Source organism: Paramormyrops kingsleyae, chromosome 3 (genome assembly GCF_048594095.1).
Source record: "Paramormyrops kingsleyae isolate MSU_618 chromosome 3, PKINGS_0.4, whole genome shotgun sequence".
In the NCBI taxonomy this organism is placed as follows: Eukaryota; Metazoa; Chordata; class Actinopteri; order Osteoglossiformes; family Mormyridae; genus Paramormyrops; species Paramormyrops kingsleyae.
The window spans coordinates 35,578,354-35,599,203 of record NC_132799.1 but is presented as its reverse complement, the minus strand read 5'-3'; the positions used below and the strand labels follow the sequence as shown (position 1 = coordinate 35,599,203).

Below are 20,850 nucleotides of genomic sequence, written 5' to 3'. Positions count from 1 at the left end.
ACGCTCTCCCCCAGCCCAATTTACAGGCCGCGGGGGGCAGTCTGGCAGAAATACTGGACAGAGGAACCCCAAACACACCATAGTGTTGTCTTGGGACCTTTCACTCAAAGCTATGATGTATTCTAGCTGTTTGCAGTTATTTGTATAAATACGATCAAAACAATAATACAGACGCTCCTCTACTTACGAACGAGATACGTTCTGAATGGCCGTTCGTTACTTGAAATGTTCGTAAGTCGTTATTCAACATCATTTTAAGGGTACTCAAACCTACACGCATGAGTAAGTATGTGTCATGCCCTGCTCGTGCTGATCTTCCTGTGTTCCACGCACCCCTTGCTAGCTAGTGTGGAATCCCTGTGTCATCTGCTGTTTTCTAGTCATGTTAATTAGTCTTGTGTATTTAAGTCCGTGTTAGAGTATGTTTCCCGAGTCCGGTCATTCTGTCATGCATTCAGCGCAGGGAAGCAGCATAGAAGCCAGCGAAATCAGGTGAACACGGGGTTTATTTTGGGGAAACACACTCAGCAACATGAAAACGACGTCAAGACGTTAATGACTGGACTGGGGAAACATACTTTAATGTGGACTTAAATACAAAGCAACAATCAACATGACTTGAAACAGCTGGTAACACAGGGATTCCACATGAGGTAAATGAGGGGGTGTGACAAACGGGAAGCTCGGGCAACCGGGGCATGACAGTATGATATAAAGTCAATACATGTTTTCTTATCCTAAAACACATTACTAATGATACATAAAACAAAAATGGATAATGGATGCACAGAATATTTCGCAATAAAAACAAAGTAAACTTTGATCTCGAGAGCACGTCTTACCGATATGCAAGTACAAAGAACTGGGATGCTGGGAGTACGTACGCGACGCTGCTGTGCGGTGGGAGTAGCGGCCAGGATTCATACTAGGCGGATTTGGCGCGCAGAACAAACTTTGATGTTGCAGACTGGAAACGGGAGCCTAAGAAACGCAATTTGGACTTAGTGCTCTTCGTTCGTATGTCTGAAAGTTCGAAAGTTGAAGGTTCGTAAGTAGAGGAGCGTCTGTAGTTCTATACTATGAAAACTTTAAATCTTTAAAGCAACTAAATTAACACCATAAACATACTCTACACCCTTTAGAAAAACATACTTCAAACCCTTTAGAAACATGCCATATTCCATACCCGTCAGAAACATAGCATAGTGAAAAACTTTCAGAACTATATCAGATCATATCAAAAGCTTTCAGAACCGTACCCTACACAAAACTTTTCAGAACCATAGGACTCAAACCCCTTCAAAACCATGCAACATTCAAAACCTTCAGAACCATATCAGATCATAACAAAAACCTTCAGAACTGTACCACATTCAGTCAATTTTAGAACATATCAAACTCAACAGGTTGCTCAGGGCTCAATCTCAGCAGTCGAATCAATATGTATCCAGTAACATTACAGGAATATTTAACTACTCTAGAACATTTTAAACCTAGTGTCATGAATATAGATGCATGTATCATATAGCTACCCTTGGATATTTTTAGGAACATGAATGAAACTAAGGGTAGCTACATCATGTGCTTCCATCTATGCAGGCGAGCTCTCCTTCTGGAGACATATTATTTCACCACTATAATTCCACTATGGGTACAACCATGTCAGACATTTAACAGTGTTAATTAGTGCTAATTGGTACTAGTAATATGTTCATTGCCTTTATTTGCATGCTTGATTTCAGCATTTAATTTCCAAAGGAAATGCAATAATTTTTCTGTTTACAAACTCATTTCTTCAAACCTTGGGAACAGGTATTGCTAAAAATAAAAATACTCTCTAATACATGCACATGTATATATTAGATTATAGAGAAAAAACAAATGAATACTTAATCTGGATGTTGCTTCCCCAGAGTGGCCAGACTAGTTAATCATTATGTTGATTTTCAGCATTTAGTTGTAAGTCTAATTATAAAAACCTTGACCTTTATGTGAGCATATTTATACAGTACTGCTTATCATACTTATCCTATTGAATAAAAAACCCATATGACCTTTTTAGGCTGAACTGCGTCCATTTTAATTACCTCCAAACTGCTTCTAATGAGGCATTTCTGACATACTTCTCATCCCATTCGGCTGTAATTCATTTCTGTCGTTTCTTGGGGGGAACGAGATGAAAATGGTGGAGAAAACTGAAATGATGGGATTGAGTGCTGCTGGCTGAATGAAGGACAGTTCGGGGACACCAGCTCCAATAATAATCAAAAACAAACATTTGCTTATTTTTGCCAGTGAGACCCATAACAAAGCAGATTTAAACTCCCCCAAACACACCGGTGAGTTTTTCAGCTGTTTCCAAAGGCTGTCAGTCAGTACAGCTTCCGCATGTTTACACCAGGCTCGGTTGGTATTATGGTAATATAGTACAGTGCTTTTTTTTGGGGTTAATCATGATATTTTGGGCATACCAGGATATTTTGTGTATACTGTAGTATTTTCACTTGGTGAAATTTATCATGGAAATCCCCCTTCCCCCAAAATAAATCAACAGTATTTCATAACGGCGGAATAGTGTTGATTTTTAAACTATTGGCAAAGCACCATATACCGCGGTATAATGGTTAGATGGTATTACAGTAAGAAGAAATAGATACCAGCCCAAGCCTTGTTCACACTCCTCTGGATCACGCCGACGGTAAGCAGCATGCAGGCCATGGATGCAGTACAGGTGGCTAACAGCAGGAGGCCACGTGGAGCGTTTGAGCGTCTAATTCACATGGAAAAACAATCCCTTTAAAGAACGACGTCTTAGCACTGCAGTCGCTCTTCCTTTGGCTCTTCAAAGCTGCGGTGAGACAAGTAACGTTTCTAACAAGCTTTATTTCCTCGACTCTTCTGCATTTTTTTTAATGAGGCTCCTTTTCCCCCGAATATTATGGCATGAGATACATTTAAGCAGGAAGCCTTTAAATATTTTAAGCATTTTATGACTTTCTAAAATAAAAAAAAGTTACCTTCACCTTTTCTGAATAAACATTTAAATATTAAAATTATTATATAATTATTTTTTTTTTTGTATTTCTAATGACTGACATTCCATTCGTGGTGTTGGTTTTAACCAGTTTTCTAGAAGGAAACCAAAGCAGTCAAAATCTCCTTCTGCCACCAGGGGGCAGTGTGAGTGACAGGCTTCACCAGTAGCAAAAGCATAAAGCCAGCCCCTCTCAGCCGCACCTATCCCCTAATAAAAACCCTGCATAAATGCACAACGTGAGCCAGTGAAATGCAATAGGTCACCTGCTGAACACAGCTGCCCTGCAGAGCGCTAGCATGCTGGAATAAAAGCGGCAAACTTCAGCATCCGACATTCTCACCTTAAAGAGACACACACCTATTCCAGGCCTCGTCATGCATTGCCCTTCATAATGCCTCGGCCTCCCTTATTTAGACTCTCCATCAACGGTCCCCCCCCCCCACACACCCCAGTAAGTGCTTCTGCGAAATCTTACAAACACAGAAAATTCCCCAGCAGATGGAATGGACAAAGTAAAAACCGATTCCCGTCCTCCTGCATAAACATGCACATAAGTACAGGAATAAATGCTTATGATTTGAAGTATAAGTAACATATACAGACATTCGCCCCTCAGAGGGACATGGTGTATATATTGGATGATGTTTGAAAGACAACCCCCCACCCCACCCCGGAACCCCCCCACCTAGGCATGGTCTAGGGCATGGTGCCCGTCTAATTCATTTACTGCTAGTGGAGCAATTTGGCACACAGGCAAGGGGTCACGCCGCCCGAACTGCCCCCCCCCCCCCAAACTGTGCCCTTCGTTCCGCTGTTTCAGCTCCTGACTAGAATGGCTTCCCACGAACTTGAGGCTCGAGTTCTGGGGGTATGGAAACCATCTGAGTTTACAGGCATCTGAAGCTATGGAGTAATAATAAAAGGGTCGGATAAACACTTGGCGTGATATAGCATAAATTGCTGTTTTAACTAACTCAAGAAGTCTTCCCAAAACTGGCAACGCCCAGCCACATGGGGTGCCATCAGAAAGAATGCCTCCATTTCATCCTGTTGAGTCTCACTGTGTTTCTGCTGCTGAAAAACTAGGTTCCCACTACAGCTATAGTAGGCAGAGATGTTTACACTCGACATCTCTAAGCCTCTCAAGCGACTGGAGGTTACGCTGCACATGACCCCGCTGACTGAAAGCATACAACATCAATATGCTTGGACTGAGCGGGCATCATGCGTGAGGCGTCAATGGTTTTCCTGGCTCGAGGTCAAGGTTCGATTTTGTTTCTAGCTAAAGGGCGATAAAAAACGTTTCGCTGCAGCAGTCGACCTGAAGGATGACAAGCGAACTCATAAACTTATCTGGCATGCATCCACACACTAACGGGCGCGTGACAATTGGAGAACCTGATCCAATCAGTGCAGCCAATTGCCCGCCTTATAATTGGTGCCAGGTGTTTGAGAAGGCCGTTTTCCTCTCCGCTCGAGCGAAATGACCCCTTTTTTGTTCCCTCCACTCTTCGATTCCCCATTTTGATTGGCCTTTGTCGGGGAGGAGACAATGGACGCTGGTGGGGCGTGTTCTGCCACTTGCCAGGAGCAGAGGAAGGATAGCTCAATGACAGGCACCTCTTCTCTCCCTAGGCCATTCACCCCCCCTCCGCCGCCAAACAATAAGAACGCAAAAGCAGTAAAACAATCAAGGGCCCTGCTCTGTCTTGGGCACAATGGCTCAGGAAGGGAGGGAGAGGAGGGAGACGAGATATTTGCTGAGGGTAGCAATGAGGCAGATGGAGGAGAGAGAGAGAGAGAGAAACTTCGTTTCCCCTCACAGAGACGCAGTAACACAAGGTTTACATGCTCGTCAGCCCGGCAGGACCGAGAGCTCGGCAAGAGCTTTTTGCTTTCAATTATAAAGATGAATACAGCGCGTGCGGATGAAACGGAGGGCCTGACTGACTGTGCTGAAGCCGATATCCAAAGTACGGCAGTCACATGACAGCCAAATAAGTCCTCAACCCTTTGCTCTAAGACACAGGTGTCAGACTCCAGTCCTGGGGGGCCGGAGCCCTGCACATTTTTGGGTTTCCCCTCGTTTAACACACCTGATTCAACTCCTTGTGCTAATTACCACATAGCTGTTGAGCTGAATCGTTTGTGGTGGAACAGGGAAGGAACTAAGCTACACAGGGCTCCGGCCCCCCAGGACTGCAGTTTGACACCCCTGCTCTAAGATGTACCACTTCTTGTAGCAATTTGAATGACTTTTTATGAACTGTAGGACTTTTTTCTAGGAATATAAACTTTTTCAGAAACTTGGTTTCAATGTTACATATTGGACTCAAAAGCCTCTATAAATGAAGGTTATCAACAGCAAGAAAGTGACATACTGAAAGTATTGAGAGCATAAATTAAGTTTTATTTGCAGAAATCTGCTTTAAAACATTATGGACGCCAAACTATACCATATCCTGGCATGAGTGCCTATTCATATATTCACTCAGATTCATTAGGAGATTCCTAAGAGCTGCCACCATACCTTCCTCCAGGGGGAGAAGTGATGACCTACACGATTGAACATCGGCCATTAAACCGCTTTACAGCACTGCTGCAAAGTGTTCAGCTGAGCCTGTGTTGACACTACCTGTGAGCGAGGCAGCTCTGTGATTCTTCTGCCCGCAGAACCGCTGCCGGCCGCCTTGCCCGCTGCTGGGAGGCTGACTGGAGTCGTCTGCAGTGGCTCAGAGCTTGCCGCCTTTTGTCCGTTGATGCGTGCGGTCACCATGGAGACGGGAGGCTTCGCTGGCACCACGGAGATGGCTATGCTCTGGCTCGGTGGCTTGATGAGGGAGAGGGGCTTGGCGTTCCCCACAGGACACCCTCTCACAGCCAGCTTCTGTCAAGGAGAGATAAAGCGCACAGGGAAAGGAGGCGGGGTTAGACAAGGAGCACTGACACTCCCGTGCATGTTTAACGCTGGTCGGCCACTGGAATGCAAATCGCAAGAAAAACCACAAAATATCGATTTGGGGGCATTTCAAAGGTCACCCTGTAGAACCTCTGTTTTAAACACCACTGCAGTTCTTTGTGAACACAGAGGTTGCGTGGGCGGCACTATTAACTGTTTTTAATCATCTCAGCAGGAGCAGCATTCAGGCCGAAAGGCTTAATTGATGAATGATACGGCCCGCTACAACCACCCCGACCAAAGACCTCCCCCTCTGCTGCCACCCCTCAATCTCTCTACTCCATCTGTAGATTTCAGACAATACTTTGACTCTTGAGGACTCAAAACGATGGTAACAGTATTGTTAATTATACTGCTAACAAAATTAGCACAGCGTTGATAGTCCGTGGAGTTTCCTTGTGTTTGTGTCTGTGTATCAGCAAAGCTAATGAATAAAACTTTTTCTCTTTTACTTCATCCAATCTGTCCCTATTGCTGACGCAGCTGCTGCAGGCGCTGACCTCCATACTGATTAATTACGCACTTTTAAACTGTTCATTTTGCTTCATGAAAATAATTAAATGTAGATAAACCGCTGTGTGGGGTCTGAATTAACCCCAGATGGAGACGGACAGCCTCGCTCAGCCTCCCAAAATATCACCCACCCCCCCTTAAATGAGCTCCGCTGCTCTCTCATCTAGCTTTGCCTTTCTTTGCAGGAATGCCCGATTCTGACCCTACCTCTTCCCCAACGCCACAGGAAAGCTGGCTATGGAAAGCAGACTCTCTAAATATTTCATATCCTATCCCACTGACCTTTTTTACACACGATGCCTTTCATCACCTTCCAAGATAAGCTTAACATCGAGCAGGGGGCTGGAGGATGGGCTGGGGGGGCAGTTGAATCTTCATCTCCTACACGTGTACAGATGAGTGAGGCATTTCTTTCACCCACATCTACAGAGAGCGCCAGTACCCGACAAAAGTGCTGCTTGTGAGGTGAAGTCCAAATAAAGCGGGTGAAATTCTCTAAAACTTGGCACCCCACAAGACAAGCAGCTTTAGAGCGCTTTCCATAAAAAAGAAAATAAATCAGTGCTGGGTAATGTGATTTTTATATAGAGTATTTTCTATTCCACACAAATTTTGCCCATCCAGCATCTCTATTAGAAATGTGATGGAGGTTCTTTTGGGGGGGCAGCACATAAAACTGAATGCAATTTGATTCACAACAGCTGTATTGAAGACATTTTTGCAGAAAGCCTACGGGGGTGGGGGTCTGGGCTGCTGAAGCCCACCCCCCAGAACTTGGAGAGCCAACAGATATCCAGGCAGAACCTGAGCAGATGCCTGTCACAGAGCTGAAGGGGGGGGGGGGTGTGTTGGTTTGAGATTAATTTAGGGGCTGTGGCCTGGGACAATGCAGCTTTAATCCAAACCGGGGGCCCACTGCGAGCCTCCTAAGGAAGGGACGCGGAGCCCTCGCACACCAACTGGGGGGGGGGGCACATTCAAGGAGTGGCTGTGAAAAGATGTCGAGTTGGTGGGGGGCTGGTGGGAGCCTCTTTTTTGTTTTCTGAAGGGGAGGTCTCCGTGGAAACTAAATTTAAGCTATTTGTGATGATCAACTCAGGTCAGCTGGATATCCCACCCCCCCCACCATGGAACGGGACAAAAACACGGTGCAGCTCCCCCCTGCCCCCATCTCAGAACGACCTTGGGCAATATGAACATTTCTTTTCAATAGATTACCTGCAAGGGAGCACAGACATTTCCAGCTAAATTTTTCCCATGAACCATAACAAATCATTCCTTTCACCATCGATCCTTACAGTCTAGCACCAATTAATCTCCACGCAAAACCCTCCTCATCCCTCTAGCCAATTATAAACAAAAAAAATGAACAAACTACAATCTCATTTCGTAGACGACTGGATCAAAAGCACCATCCGCTATTAGAGTGCTGGAAAGCAAGCAAGAGTGGGGGGGGGGGGGGGGATTGTTAATTAACTCTAGGTTTAGTTTATCCCAGGAGGCAATGGACTACAGGTTTACAGGTGAAAACCAGGGCACGAAAAAGGTGAGCCGACTACACTTCTGAGAATGTCTCTCCTGCGTGAGACGAGATGCTTTTGTAATGACCTGCACGCTGGCTTCTCTCCTTCTCGCTTTCACTCCGCAGGGAATGATTGGGGGGGGGCTCTCTCACCCCCCCCCCCCCCCCATTTGTTATGTATTGCCCCACAGTGCCTGTGGGGGTCTTATTGTTTTCGGGGGATTCATGTAATCCACACTCAAGCCAGCATCTGGGGCCAAGCCGCCCCCCGACCAATCCAGGCATTCCTTCGATGAGGTCATAGGTCACCTATTAAGAACCCTGAGCTGGGGGGTGGATGGGCCTTCTATCTGACACGAAAAAGCACCAGCAGCCTTTGAGAGCCATACAAGATTCTCTGGGAAGGATGCTGGTTTGCACGGCCCTGAGCAGAAAGCACTGATGCTGAAGAAATCCTGAAACTTCTTTCTCGTAATGTACTATATTGTAATATTATGCTCTTACGGGTCAACTAGCACTTCTGATTAAACTGCACCCACCGTTCACCCCTTCGCTGTGACTGGTGGAATGATCGCTCACAAGGTGCTTTGAGATAGCCTCATATCTCACAGAAGAACCTTGAGATTTAACTGCCGGTTTATGGATTTATTAAGAGCACTAGTGTGTGTTTTTCACGGCGACGAAGGCCACGTGGAAAAAAAAACAGACACACATCACCAATAATTACCATGTGCCGCAGCTGTAATTCTTCCCAATGCAAATACAGAGAATTTGCATGCATAAATTAAATCAAAGTGCCAACATTCTGCTAGTGAGTGTAACATTAGCATGGCTGGTCGCGGCAGTCTACGTTTACAAACCTTTTTAACTTTCTTATGCTCGGAATCCAAATCGTAGCTTTTCTTTTATATTAACTACAAAGTGACTTTGAAAACTACAGAAAGCTTAATGGAATCTCATTATTTTCTAAGACGCTCTTCATTTCCTGGCAATTTTTGACATACCCAAGAATTCACATTAGCTTAAGACAAAAGTGCCCCATCGTCGCAGACGACACTTGGAGGCAGATTTGAGGGAGAAACTTAGAGTCCTTTTTTTAAAGGCTGGAGCTGCACTGAGTCTGATCCATCATCCAAAAAGGCGGATCTCGGTAAAACTTGATGGTCGTTATGGTCTCTACCCAGTCCTCTACAGCCCTGTCATTGTGGCGATAAGCAGAGACAAGCAAGCAAAAGGAGCGGGCGACTATTGTTGCTTTCAACAGAAGCTGTTATCAAGGAGCTCTCAACGGCAGCAGGGGGTGGGACATGGATGCAAATGGAGGGGCTGTAATTCCCAGCCCAAAACGCTCTGCGCAAGATGTATCCCTCCATCCAGGTTCTCGCAAAAAAAACACCTGCGACCCCGTTAGTGATGAATCCCATTGGTTTGTCACTGTCTGCCCCATTTACGTTTCCGCTGTCGCACGCGGTGTGAGTTTTTTTCTCGAATCCGCGGGGATGACGTCAGATCTCTGCTAGCTGCAACAATCCACCACCTGCTGACTTCAAGCTCAGTGCACCGTCAGACCTGAGAATGACCTGAATCGGGTAAGTCACGTGCGTCCGCTTCCAACATGGACTGGTGGGAAATCGCAGTGAGGTGTGCAAGGGGGGACAGAGTAGTGCAATGAACTTGGGTAGGGGTCCCATCGACCAGTAGGGATGATTCACCCCCTACTTGAGAGACAATGGTACCCCTTCTGACCAAAGTCTCAGGGGCTGATCGAGGCTTGACTCATGGCCAGCGCCACCCTCAGTCCATGGAGGAATGCCCGTGGTCACGAAACTTGCAGCACACAGAGCCCCAGCCCTGATGAATTCCACCCTGTTCCCCAACTGCTTTTAGCATCAAACTGATCTAGAAACTGTGATCTGGGACCTACTGGACTATTCTGAACTGGGATCAGATTGTTAAGTCAGTGTTAAAATTATCCAGCAACCAGAATCATGTGACTCAGGTGGGGGGAAGGAGTATTTATTATCTAAAGCTTATCTTATATGGGGATGAGACTGGAGAAAAATAGGGAGGAATATTGAATGTCAGCGCATGGAACAAGGCAGGGGTGTATACAGGGGCAGGGCCAAAGGCTCAGCTGAAAGCTGATTGGCCCCCAGAGTGCCCCTCCCCTGTCACTCACTGATTCATAACATGTCATTGGCTCATAATAAGGTTGGGCCCTCTGTATGAATTATGTCCTCTCTTTTGCCCCGCACCTTAAAAAATTCTAGAATCACTCATGGAAGTGGGCCTCTACAAGGTAGGGGACCTGGGCATCATGGGTTTATATTAATCTCATGTGATCGGTAACAAGGTGCAGGTGACACGAAGGTGCTCATCATCTAATATTTCCTCACCGCAGGATGCCCCCGCCCACGACTACACCGGGGTTGATAGTCCTCACCTTTCCCACATTCAAGAATCTGAAATGATTGGGCTCTTTAAGGCCTTGTGTGAGGGGATTCCAGCAGCCCCTGTCCTGCAGGGTCATGCAACCCCGTCAGCCAATTTAGCTACAGCGACAAACACAGCACCAGCTGTAACCCTAAACCTATTAAATTTATCATTGGAAGTTTTGTTCCAGCAGGTCATTTCTAACAGCTTCTCGGACTGTCATTCCCTACTTCCCCAAAAAACACAAAGTGTCTGGAGAACCTTTCATTTGACACTTTAAACGTGGCAAAATTAAATTCCCCGATTTCCTCCTGGAAAAAACGATTTGACGGCACAGCTGACGTCCGTCATGCAGTCTATGGAAAAAAAAATAAATCAATTTAAATGCAAATCACACGACCAGGGTCTCTTTTTCCTGACGTGTGGACTGTTCCCGTTGTATTCGAGGATGCTGGGAGAGCAGACGGGACAAAAAAATACACAGACGCAAATGCGGAAGTGCCGTGGCTTTTTCCGCTCGCGTTTGATGAAGGCCTCTTCTTGAGACGGTCCCATTTGAAAATTAGAAAAATCAGAAAAAGAGCCGGAAAATCCTGCCAGATTCCTGCTCTCTTTTTTTAAAGCTAAACACAGACCGGCAAATTTAAAAGCACTTAAAAGAGACCACGGCATGGCGCTCTGCATGACTAATCCCCTGCATAAGCACACGGAGTGAAAATTTCTGCAAACGATATAATTAGCATATTTTCTTACAGAATGCATTCGGGGGGGAAAAGCGAATGAAAATGGGCATGGAAACGGCCTTATCTTCTCCGCGAGTTATTGTTATTGTTCCCATTATTCCGCAAAAACACGGCAACAAACAAATAAAGCAAATCTCCACGTTTAAACATGCACATGAGCGGCAGTCACCCATTAGAAGATGGCTGGATCGCAAAGATTACGTGGCAGCCAGCTGAATCCAGATGAGTACACACACACACACACACACACACAGTGCAAATCAGAAGTTTTCCAGGGCCGATATAAACAGAAATAACAAACATTGCAAAAGAGCAAAATGGAAGCCTTAAATCTGTTAGAGACTTTAACTGCATTCTCAACAGCCACCCCTCCCTGATCCAGCCTGTTGGATCTGCTTGTGTCAGTCATCCTCTTTTTCATCCCTTCTTTCTTTTTTTCTGCATTTCTCCCCCCTGCACTGCTCTGGGTGCGGCCACGGAAACTCGAAGAAACACACTAAAAACTGTCCAACTCCTAGACTTGCATTTTCTTTCCTCAGCTTAATTAAAGGTCTCACCTCTATTTATTTCACTGGAGGAAAAAAAATTAATTGCTTAAAAAAACTAATAATAAATAATTACCTGAATAAATCTGTGGCTCTGTTAACTCTTTGATGAATTCAGCGGACGAATGCGAGAAGTGTGACAACCCCCTCCCCCCCCCCCCAATGCCTGGCACTAAGCATATGGGGTCTGTAGCGGACACTTCTAATAAAAGGTTGATTTACTTCATATGCTATTCCTAGGGGCCAATGTGCCACCAGTCGATTGTGGGGACAAGCGACCCCGCCCCATATTTCCCAGCAGGCCAAGCAGTCCCGTCCGTGGCGTTGAGCTGAAGAACAAGGCCATTTAATCAAACAGCAGCCAGAGGGGAAAAGCCACATGTCATTTAAACAGTTTATTTTTTAACAGAAATGTTCTTTAAAAAATATGCCCCGTATTTAAAAATGAATTGACGCGTGTCTGTTTCTGCTTAGTTATTGCAATGTACAGAAAGTCGAAGAGCAATAACTCCGGCTGACTCTCACTCGCCACGATTAACGTCAGCTGGCACGGCGCCCTCCCGCTTTCCCGGATTCCTCCGCAAATTAAACCGCGGATAACAAATGCCTTTGCCGCGGGAACTCAGTCCACAGAACGGCGAACCCTTAACGACATGAACCTCGGGCAGAAACGGACCTGGACAGAAGCTAGCCAACTCCCAGCCCTCCCTGGCGACCGAGATGTCACCCGTGCTTCCCAGGGTTACCGATCCTGTGACCTCGCAGGCGTCACAAGAAGTGACCGGTTCCGTTCCGTCTTCCGCCATCAGCATGGTGGCTGTGATAAACCCCGCTGTCCTTCTCAAGCTACGAGTCAGAGCGACGCTACGATGATCCATTCATCATCTGTCCCTTGTTTAGTTAAGACCGACCCCCGTGGTTTCTGACGGCGACGGCCCCGCAGACAGGAAAAGCAAACCTCTCATATTGGAATTGAGCAATAAAGCTGGTTTGAAGCGGTAAACGAAGGTGCCGGCCCCAATAATCTAGAAGGGCCTGGAGCGGGACTACATCCGATCACTGTCTGCCGAAGGGGTCTGTGGGCCGTGTGGGTCCGAGCTGTTATGAGATGGCAGGGCAGCTTTAGTCAGACAGGCGCAGCCCCCAAAAAGCAATAAATAAGCAAATTGTGACGATGTCAGTGAGAGGCTCCTTCATAAAATGCCAAGAAATGTAATTAAGAAGTGCTTAAACATTCTCCACCTCCGAGAAGCGGACGGCCAGCGGATGAGTGGAGTGAGTGCCACGGTCTGGTCACACGAGGGTGACAGACAGCAAGAAAGAAAGTCCCAGAGAGGACGGAGACTCTCGGGGGGTTGGTGAGTACCGGAAGCCACCCCTGCCTATCCCGTTCCGACTCTGGGTCAGCTCCCTCCCGCTTGTCGTCGGACACCACTCCCCCAAACAAAACAGACATTGTGGGGACCGTTTTTTCAGATTATAAACCTCTGTGTGTGTGTGTGTCCCGTAGGAATCATGGGGATTGGCCTAGAGCAGTAACCAAAGACATAAAGTGACAAAGAATGAGCCATGAAAACAAAACAAATTAAAGGTGCCATACACTGCATTTACTATGTTTCAAATTATTCTCTGGTTGTCTACACAGAAGATATGTGAACTTGGTTTGGTAAAATAATGTCCAGAAATGGTTTTACAGGCCCATCTACAACCCTATAACTTGGCCCTAGAATGGAAAAGACTTTTCTCCCTAATTTGGTGGACTTATTAATAAATTCATGAGCTCTACTCTGATTGGCTGTGCGATGACTCACACAGAACCAATTTGCTGCACGTATCTAATAGTCAGCCTAGGCACAACATTAGCATAATCATAACTTTGTTTTCATCATAGTAACATGAACCTCTGAAATTTTCCTCGCATGCAACAAATGATTTTACAATGCTAGCTTTGTCACGCAAGTTTTATCAAAAACTCCAAACAGCAAGCTGAACAGCTTGTAAATGTGTTGTTTGTAATGAATTTTTTATTTTTTTTTTAAATTGCAGTATGAATTCGGTGTTTGTTTAGCTAACCAAAGCATACAGGAAATACAGACGCCTCTTGTCAGTGTCAGTATCACAGACTTCGTAATGTTGTTTACTATTCTCTTACTAAACTGGGATATGTTTTCCCAAAAGCATAGTTGCTAACAACATAATTAGCAACTTACATAGTTAGAATCATGCAACAGATCCAACTACGTAAGTTGCTCAAAGGAGCCTTTGGGAAACGTACCGCTTACTTACCGTTAAAGATGAACATTAACCATGCCTGTTGACAGCTCGGTTCTTTGGGAAGGTTATAAAAAGTCCTGACATCCCCATCACGGCCTCGAACGGCACACTTATGCATACAGCCTGCCATTTTCGCTGTTGCCCTCCATGTCATTCTTCACAATACCTGCAGAACTGTTGGAAGTCTGAATGCATATGTCCACTGAGCTACACTTGGGGGCATGGGTTAGACTGTTACGTAACAGTCTAGGAATTTCGAACCAGCTTGTTCACTTCCTTCTTTTACATGTTCAAAAATTATACTTGAAAGAGGGCACAACAGTGCTTGAGACTAATGATACGTCATTTCCATACACCAAACTCTTCTTTTTAAACTATGCCAAGCTAAAGTCCGATTTTCATTCTGTAGCACCTTTAACAGGCAGATATCGACAGCAGGCTCACGCTAAACGGCTACTTGGAACTGCACTGTGGGAGATCCCCCCCCATTTACGGGGCCGACCTCCACGACCCGCCGCCATTGGCCGGCCTCCACGACCCGCCGCCATTGGCCGTAACCGCAAGTGACCCTCAGTGGAAGGTGAGCTGGTGCTTTATCAATAAATGGCCACTGAGGGGCTATAACCACGGGCACGCACTTCACGGTCCATCAGTAACGAATAAACGAGCGAGGAGAACGGATATGAAAACGTAATTAAAAGGGCAGTAACGGCAATTACGCTCCCTGGTGTTTATTTTGGTGAGCCGTGGTGGTGGGACAGCGCAAGGGGGCGATGAATAGCCACATAAATATATAAATAAACAGAACGCGATGCATGCTTGCCGAGCACCACTCGAGCGAACAATGCCACCGTTTGTCCAGGCGCAGGCCGCAAGTAATTTATGCAAATAGTACCGATTGTGAAAACAAATCAGGGGGCCTGTGACTCTCCCCCCAGACTGTGTACCCCCCCACCTCTGTCAGGTGCGCTGGTATAGGCCATAATATGTGTAAAACTACATGCTTTGTATCTGTGGAATTTGCAAAAAGCCAGAAAATCTCCTTAGAATTCCTGGCAATTTGATTACCAAGGTATCCCGTTATGTGTTTGTATGCATATAAACTTGTCTGGCAACAGCATAGTTACAACTAGCCTTACGGCCCCCGGCACGCCCCAGCCGAGCCTAGCATAGGTGACAGGGAGGTTATAACCGCTCGAGGACCCTTACGGCCCCCGGCACGCCCCAGCCGAGCCTAGCATAGGTGACAGGGAGGTTATAACCGCTCGCGGACCCTTACGGCCCCCGGCACGCCCCAGCCGAGCCTAGCATAGGTGACAGGGAGGTTATAACCACTCGAGGACCCTTACGGCCCCCAGCACGTCCCAGCTGAGCCTAGCATAGGTGACAGGGAGGTTATAACCGCTCGCGGACCCTTACGGCCCCCGGCACGCCCCAGCTGAGCCTAGCATAGGTGACAGGGAGGTTATAACCACTCGAGGACCCTTACGGCCCCCAGCACGTCCCAGCCGAGCCTAGCATAGGTGACAGGGAGGTTATAACCGTTCGAGGACCCTTACGGCCCCCAGCACGTCCCAGCCGAGCCTAGCATAGGTGACAGGGAGGTTATAACCAGCCATGGGTGTCAGAGCCGTCAGTTACATGATCTGTCCTGCCTCCCTGCCTCCCGGTGATAGACACCGACCGTCACAGAGGCGGCAAAGACAGTGAGGCATGGTCTAAACCGCCATGACCCCTGCTGGTTAGGTCGTCATCCATGGCTTCATGACTTGGCATGAAAGCTAATTATATTGCCGGTAATGGAGGCTGACAGGACAGATTTAAAAGCACTGTCTTTCTTCCTGCACCGTTTTAGCTCAACCTGGGAATCGCTTTCAATTAGATCCAGTAGTCAACCTTTTAACTCAAAGGGTCATACCAGGATGGGTTGTGGGTGTGCGCACAGTGTGACAGAAAAGGGAGTAGTGCTGACCCACTATTGTGTGGGGACCATAGAGAAGAGGGAGCAGGGACGACCCACTACTGGATGGGGGAGTGGGTAGGGGGGCATGAGATACAGGGAACATAAAATGTTGAGGAGCAACTATGAAAGGATTTCTAAGTACCATTGGAAAGGCTTTAGGTGAAGTGTCTGACCACTTTTGTCCCCAGTACGGTGTCTTGCAAGGACAAACAGAACAAACCACACATCTCAATGGCCACTTCAGTTCTAGATCGTGAACTTTATATAAAGCTGATAGAAGATTATATTTCGAGTCCATGATGATGGCTCACGCAGACATAGCTGCTCCATTTTAAACAGAACCACTTTGGGAACTGTTTTTTTTTCCCTCATGGGGGGTCAGCTGGGGATTGGCCCGCAACCAGGAGGTCACACCGTCAAGCGGCCCTCGCGTCGCGTGAGAAATGTGATCCCTGTGGCTTAAAAGGCTCCGCAGCTACCAGAGAGCTGATTATCCTCCAGGTCGTTAATATGTTAATTCGAGCTGCTGGCTCATCCTGTTTTTCTTGGGAAGCGTTAATGTTGTGCATGAGCCTGTCAGCCTGTTGAAATTATCACCCAGGGGGCTAAAAGGCGACCATGTTCTGTTCGGCCTTCGTTCCAACGCAGCCAAAATGTGCCATTCACATGGCGCTCCCAGATTTTGGATACGAGGAAAGGGGGCAGGAAGATGGCAAACTGAATCTGGCACTGGATGGAGTTCCCATTACTGCCTCTTTCCGTTACGGCCTGCATGCAGCAGATGCGGCAAGAGCGACTACAGGGGAAAATAAGAGGGGAAAAGGGATCGAAAAGAGTAGTGGCAGAAATGCAGGGCCATGAGCTGGAGGGATTAATAACCCCGCGCTCCAGAGTCGTTCTGGCACATGAGAAAAATGGCCTTTTCTCTTACTGCCTCCATGACACCATTTTGAAAACAAATCTACATTTTCTCCGATTTTTTACGGTCAGAAAGTTTCCCTGCCTAATTTCAAAAGGAAAAAGAGCAACAGCCCTGGCTATCATCCAAATAACTCTTAAAAATGAACTTAACCAGTGTTTTTACAGCAGAACTTAATTCTGCCACCAGAATAGTAGTAATTATATTGTTGTACTATGGCTATGTGGTGACACTGCACAGTGCCTGTTTCAAACCCAAGCCCAGTCCGGGTGAGGAGACTGCGTGCTCTCTCCCTGTGCGTGTGGGTTTCCTTCTGGCACTCTGGCCAAAAACATGAGGTGAACTGATCTCTTTAACTTGCCCTTAATTTCTGCTTCTGTGAGTCCTGAGGGGAGAAACAGACTGGCACCCAGCCCAGGGTGTCCCCTGCCTTATGCCCTCTGCTTCTTAGGACTGACTCCAGGCACAAAGCAACCTTACACTGGGTAAGATGTCACAGGAAATGGACGCCCTTTGTCATGGCAATAAAAGCTATTAACTGTATATGAATTGTGTAAAATTCTATAAAATCCTATAGCATCCACATTCTGGAATCACAATGGATGCCTTCAAAAAGCACAAAATAGGGATAAATGAGCTATGATGTAACAATTATCCACGATAACGTCGGCACTAGGTTTGGTGACATATAAAAATCCAGTATTTAAATTAGTTTGCTGCTGTAATCTGATTGCACCCCCCACCCCCCCAAGGATTACCGCCGATCTGCATGAGGTTTGGATGATGAACGGTGCATGCAGAAGGTAAGACAAATATGACCGTGTAGTAGGACTTCATTTCAAATGCATTACCTCCCACACAGGGGGAATTTACTGCACTCGCACCAAGAGTTTCTTAATGACCTGAACTGGGAGAACAGAGCATATTGACTCAAAGGTCAATGTTTCGTAAAGCGCGTTTTTCTTTCCGTGTCCGAGTCCTTCATGCATACGCTTTTTGGCTAGCCTTGGCGGCGCTGGGACTCCACCAGGACCAGCTCAGAGAGACGCCCGAGGCCCCTTCCTCCACATCAAGGGCTTCGACCGTCGGCACGTTCCCGACAGGCCCAGGCCTCTCGATGAGCCTACTAGGATCAAGGAGGCTGTTAAAAGTTCTGTTCCCAGAGAGGCTTCACGCATTTCAGCCTGGTGCCTTCACTCTGGATGTTCTCCTTGTGTGACCAAGTACGAGATAATGCAGTAGCCAAGGTCTCCCTGTATATTTTAAAATGCCATAGAGTTGAGATTCTTCATGCGTCGCACAGAGGAAGACCCCCCTCTCCCCGTAAAATCCCAGAGACAGAACCCAGAGCCCGGCCAGAGGCGGACGTTTACCCTTCCAAGATCACTTGTTGTGACACAAAGACACTGCTAGCCCTTTCATCACTCATAGTGGGTTTTAATTAAATGGAGTATTTTCAGAATGACCTGCTTCTCTCCATCAAAGGAAAATATATTTGTGTAACAGATGTAGAGTAGGAGAGAAAGGTTATTAAATACTGACACTGGGCTTTATGCAGTATGTTAATGCTGCGGATTAAGTCGCCGATCGCGCATTCTTTACAAGCTTTGAGGATTCCCATAAAACAGTGATTCAGTGACGCTCACATCTGTTGTGCCCACTGGGCTCTTCTGGGGCTCTCCTCACCGATCCAGGGGGCCACGTAGGGACCCCGTCCACCCAGTTCCCCACCATGCTGGGGGACAGCGTTCACATGCCGTCTGAATCTCCTTTCTTTTGGGGGGAGGGGGGGGGGGGGGTTAGCAGGGGTACCTACGAACATTATGGGACGAATGGGAGGGGTAGCCCAAGATTTCAATACCTCAACACGATGGAGATGGCGAGAACCATGTCTCTGTGACGACTGACGTCGCTCTCGAACGACCTTCCAGGGTGTCATTCACCCAATTTACAGAGCGGAAGGTGTGGAAAATGGGCCGAGGGCTTTTTCCCATTTTCTCACGTAACCGTCACCTCCAGAAATATAGGAGTAAGGGAAAACGAACAAGTGAAAAAGTCAACTCACTTTTCTTTTAAAACCACTGGCAATAAGTATTCTTATGAATATTACCCGGAGATCTACACACTTATATGTTATTAGTATATACAAACAGTAGATGTACATAAGTGCATTTAGTTTAGTTTAAATTCGGTGCTGAAAACGCTTAATTTCTGCAGACTTACTGAGGCAGTATGTGTCTGTATGGTGTCGGCTGAAAGGTGCCGAGATTCTGGTGGGTTTGTAGGTGGATTTTGTTCAGAATCCAGGGGGCGCCACTGAGCCCAAATCCGAGGAGAAGGATAGGAGCCAGTGTGTTTTTACCTCAGCGGACATGGCAGATGATTGTCTTTTGAGTCCTAACCGCTGAAACCATCTCTCAGGGCCATCGCTAGCCAAATTGCCATTTCATTACGGCACACGGACGCAATTTTCTTTGACACATGCAAGCCATATCTTACACAAATTACGTTCTATGTCCTAAAAAAACCCTTTCAGCTGGACAGAAAACAGCAGTTATAACACGCATAAATGCACACCGCAGTACAGTATCTGGGAACAAGGGAACCACTATTCTTTTGGAAACATCCAGATTTCTAAGAGCGAATGAAATGACAGAATAGTAAGAATGTTTCATTTTCACTTAAAAAAGAAAGAAATCTATCCTTTAAAGCTTTATCACAGAATTTTCATATGGCAAATCCAGCTAGTTCATGTTGTTATTCTTTTTTGTACAGGTTTTTCAAGTCCAATCTCAGGTAATTTGGGAATAATGTAAGAATGGGTTTCTTATTGCAATATGAACCAAAGGCAGCATGTCTTTTAAAATAGTTAATCAGTGGCCCACCTGCTTCCTTTTGCTGAGACACAAAGACAGCCTTCCCCACACAGTGAATGTGACACAACAAATTCCAAAATCAATCACTGCAATTGCTTAGAACAGAGAACCCCTTCGTTAGTGCCTCTTCATTGGTGTCAGCTGACATTTTCATCCATGTTACGGTTTCATACTTTGGCCCTGTATTTCAGCTTGGTATTTACCCAGGCATTTAGCATTGCTGACTCAAGGATCCAACATCCTAGAGAAAGCAGTGGCAACTGGAATTTTTTAATATAATTTTCATCACTCGGTGTTGGGGGGGTCACAGCTCAATATATCAGTCTGGGGAGGACTCTTGGAAAAATAAAAAGACTCAGACTGTCATTATGATTTTATTCTGCGTTCAGTCTAGTGACAGTCCTAGGAGATGTTTTTTTTTTTTACTTATAATAGGAAGTACTGAAATGAGCAAATGCTCTCCCAGCCTCATGTCCCAGCCAGCGTTGGGGGCGTCCCACAGACAACTGCGTCTTCAGAATGTTGTGCGGAGTTGCACGAGCTCCAGGTTTAAAAGTTAAATGCTTGGCAGACGTGTGTTTGCAGAAGCAAATCTGCAATCTGGATTTACTTAACAGACACTGAAATGCAATATTTCAGTTACTTGCAAGAAAAATGAGACTTGTAACAGGCCATGTCATTTAATCTCTTTTCTGCAAAACAAAAGGCGCCGAATGCCTTTCTGCTGTGCTGTTACTGTGCTGTATCGTCATGTTACTATTTTTCAGTGTTGTTAATCTTCTGTATATGACTCTGTTGTGTTACTATTTTGCTGTGCCGTCACTCTGCTCTCTCTTTACTCTGTTGTGTTACTATTTTGTTGTGTTGTTACTCCGTTGTAGATACCCTGTTGTGTTTCTATTTTGTTGTATTTTTATTCTGTTGTACCATTACTCTTTCATGTTACTATTTTGCTGTGCTGTTACGCTGCTGTATCGTAGCTCAGTTGTTTTACTATTTTGCTGTGTTGTTACTCTACTGTTTCTGCTGTTACTCTGCTGGCCTCTTGCCCAACCTCCATACCTGC

General features: G+C 46.1%; 1 protein-coding gene across 8 annotated transcripts in view; it reads right to left on the bottom strand.

The window, feature by feature from the left end:
- LOC111845701 (PHD finger protein 21B) overlaps window positions 1-20,850 on the bottom strand; it is a 60,613-nt gene that overhangs the window by 14,289 nt on the left and 25,474 nt on the right. For 7 of the 8 annotated variants that reach the window (XM_023815306.2, XM_023815307.2, XM_023815309.2 and 4 more), the window contains one exon: window positions 5,673-5,924. In XM_023815306.2, the coding sequence (XP_023671074.2) occupies window positions 5,673-5,924 (252 nt within the window). Of the gene's footprint in view, window positions 1-5,672; window positions 5,925-6,791; window positions 6,850-20,850 lie in introns of those variants that run through there. The other variant, XM_072710212.1, reaches the window with a different exon arrangement.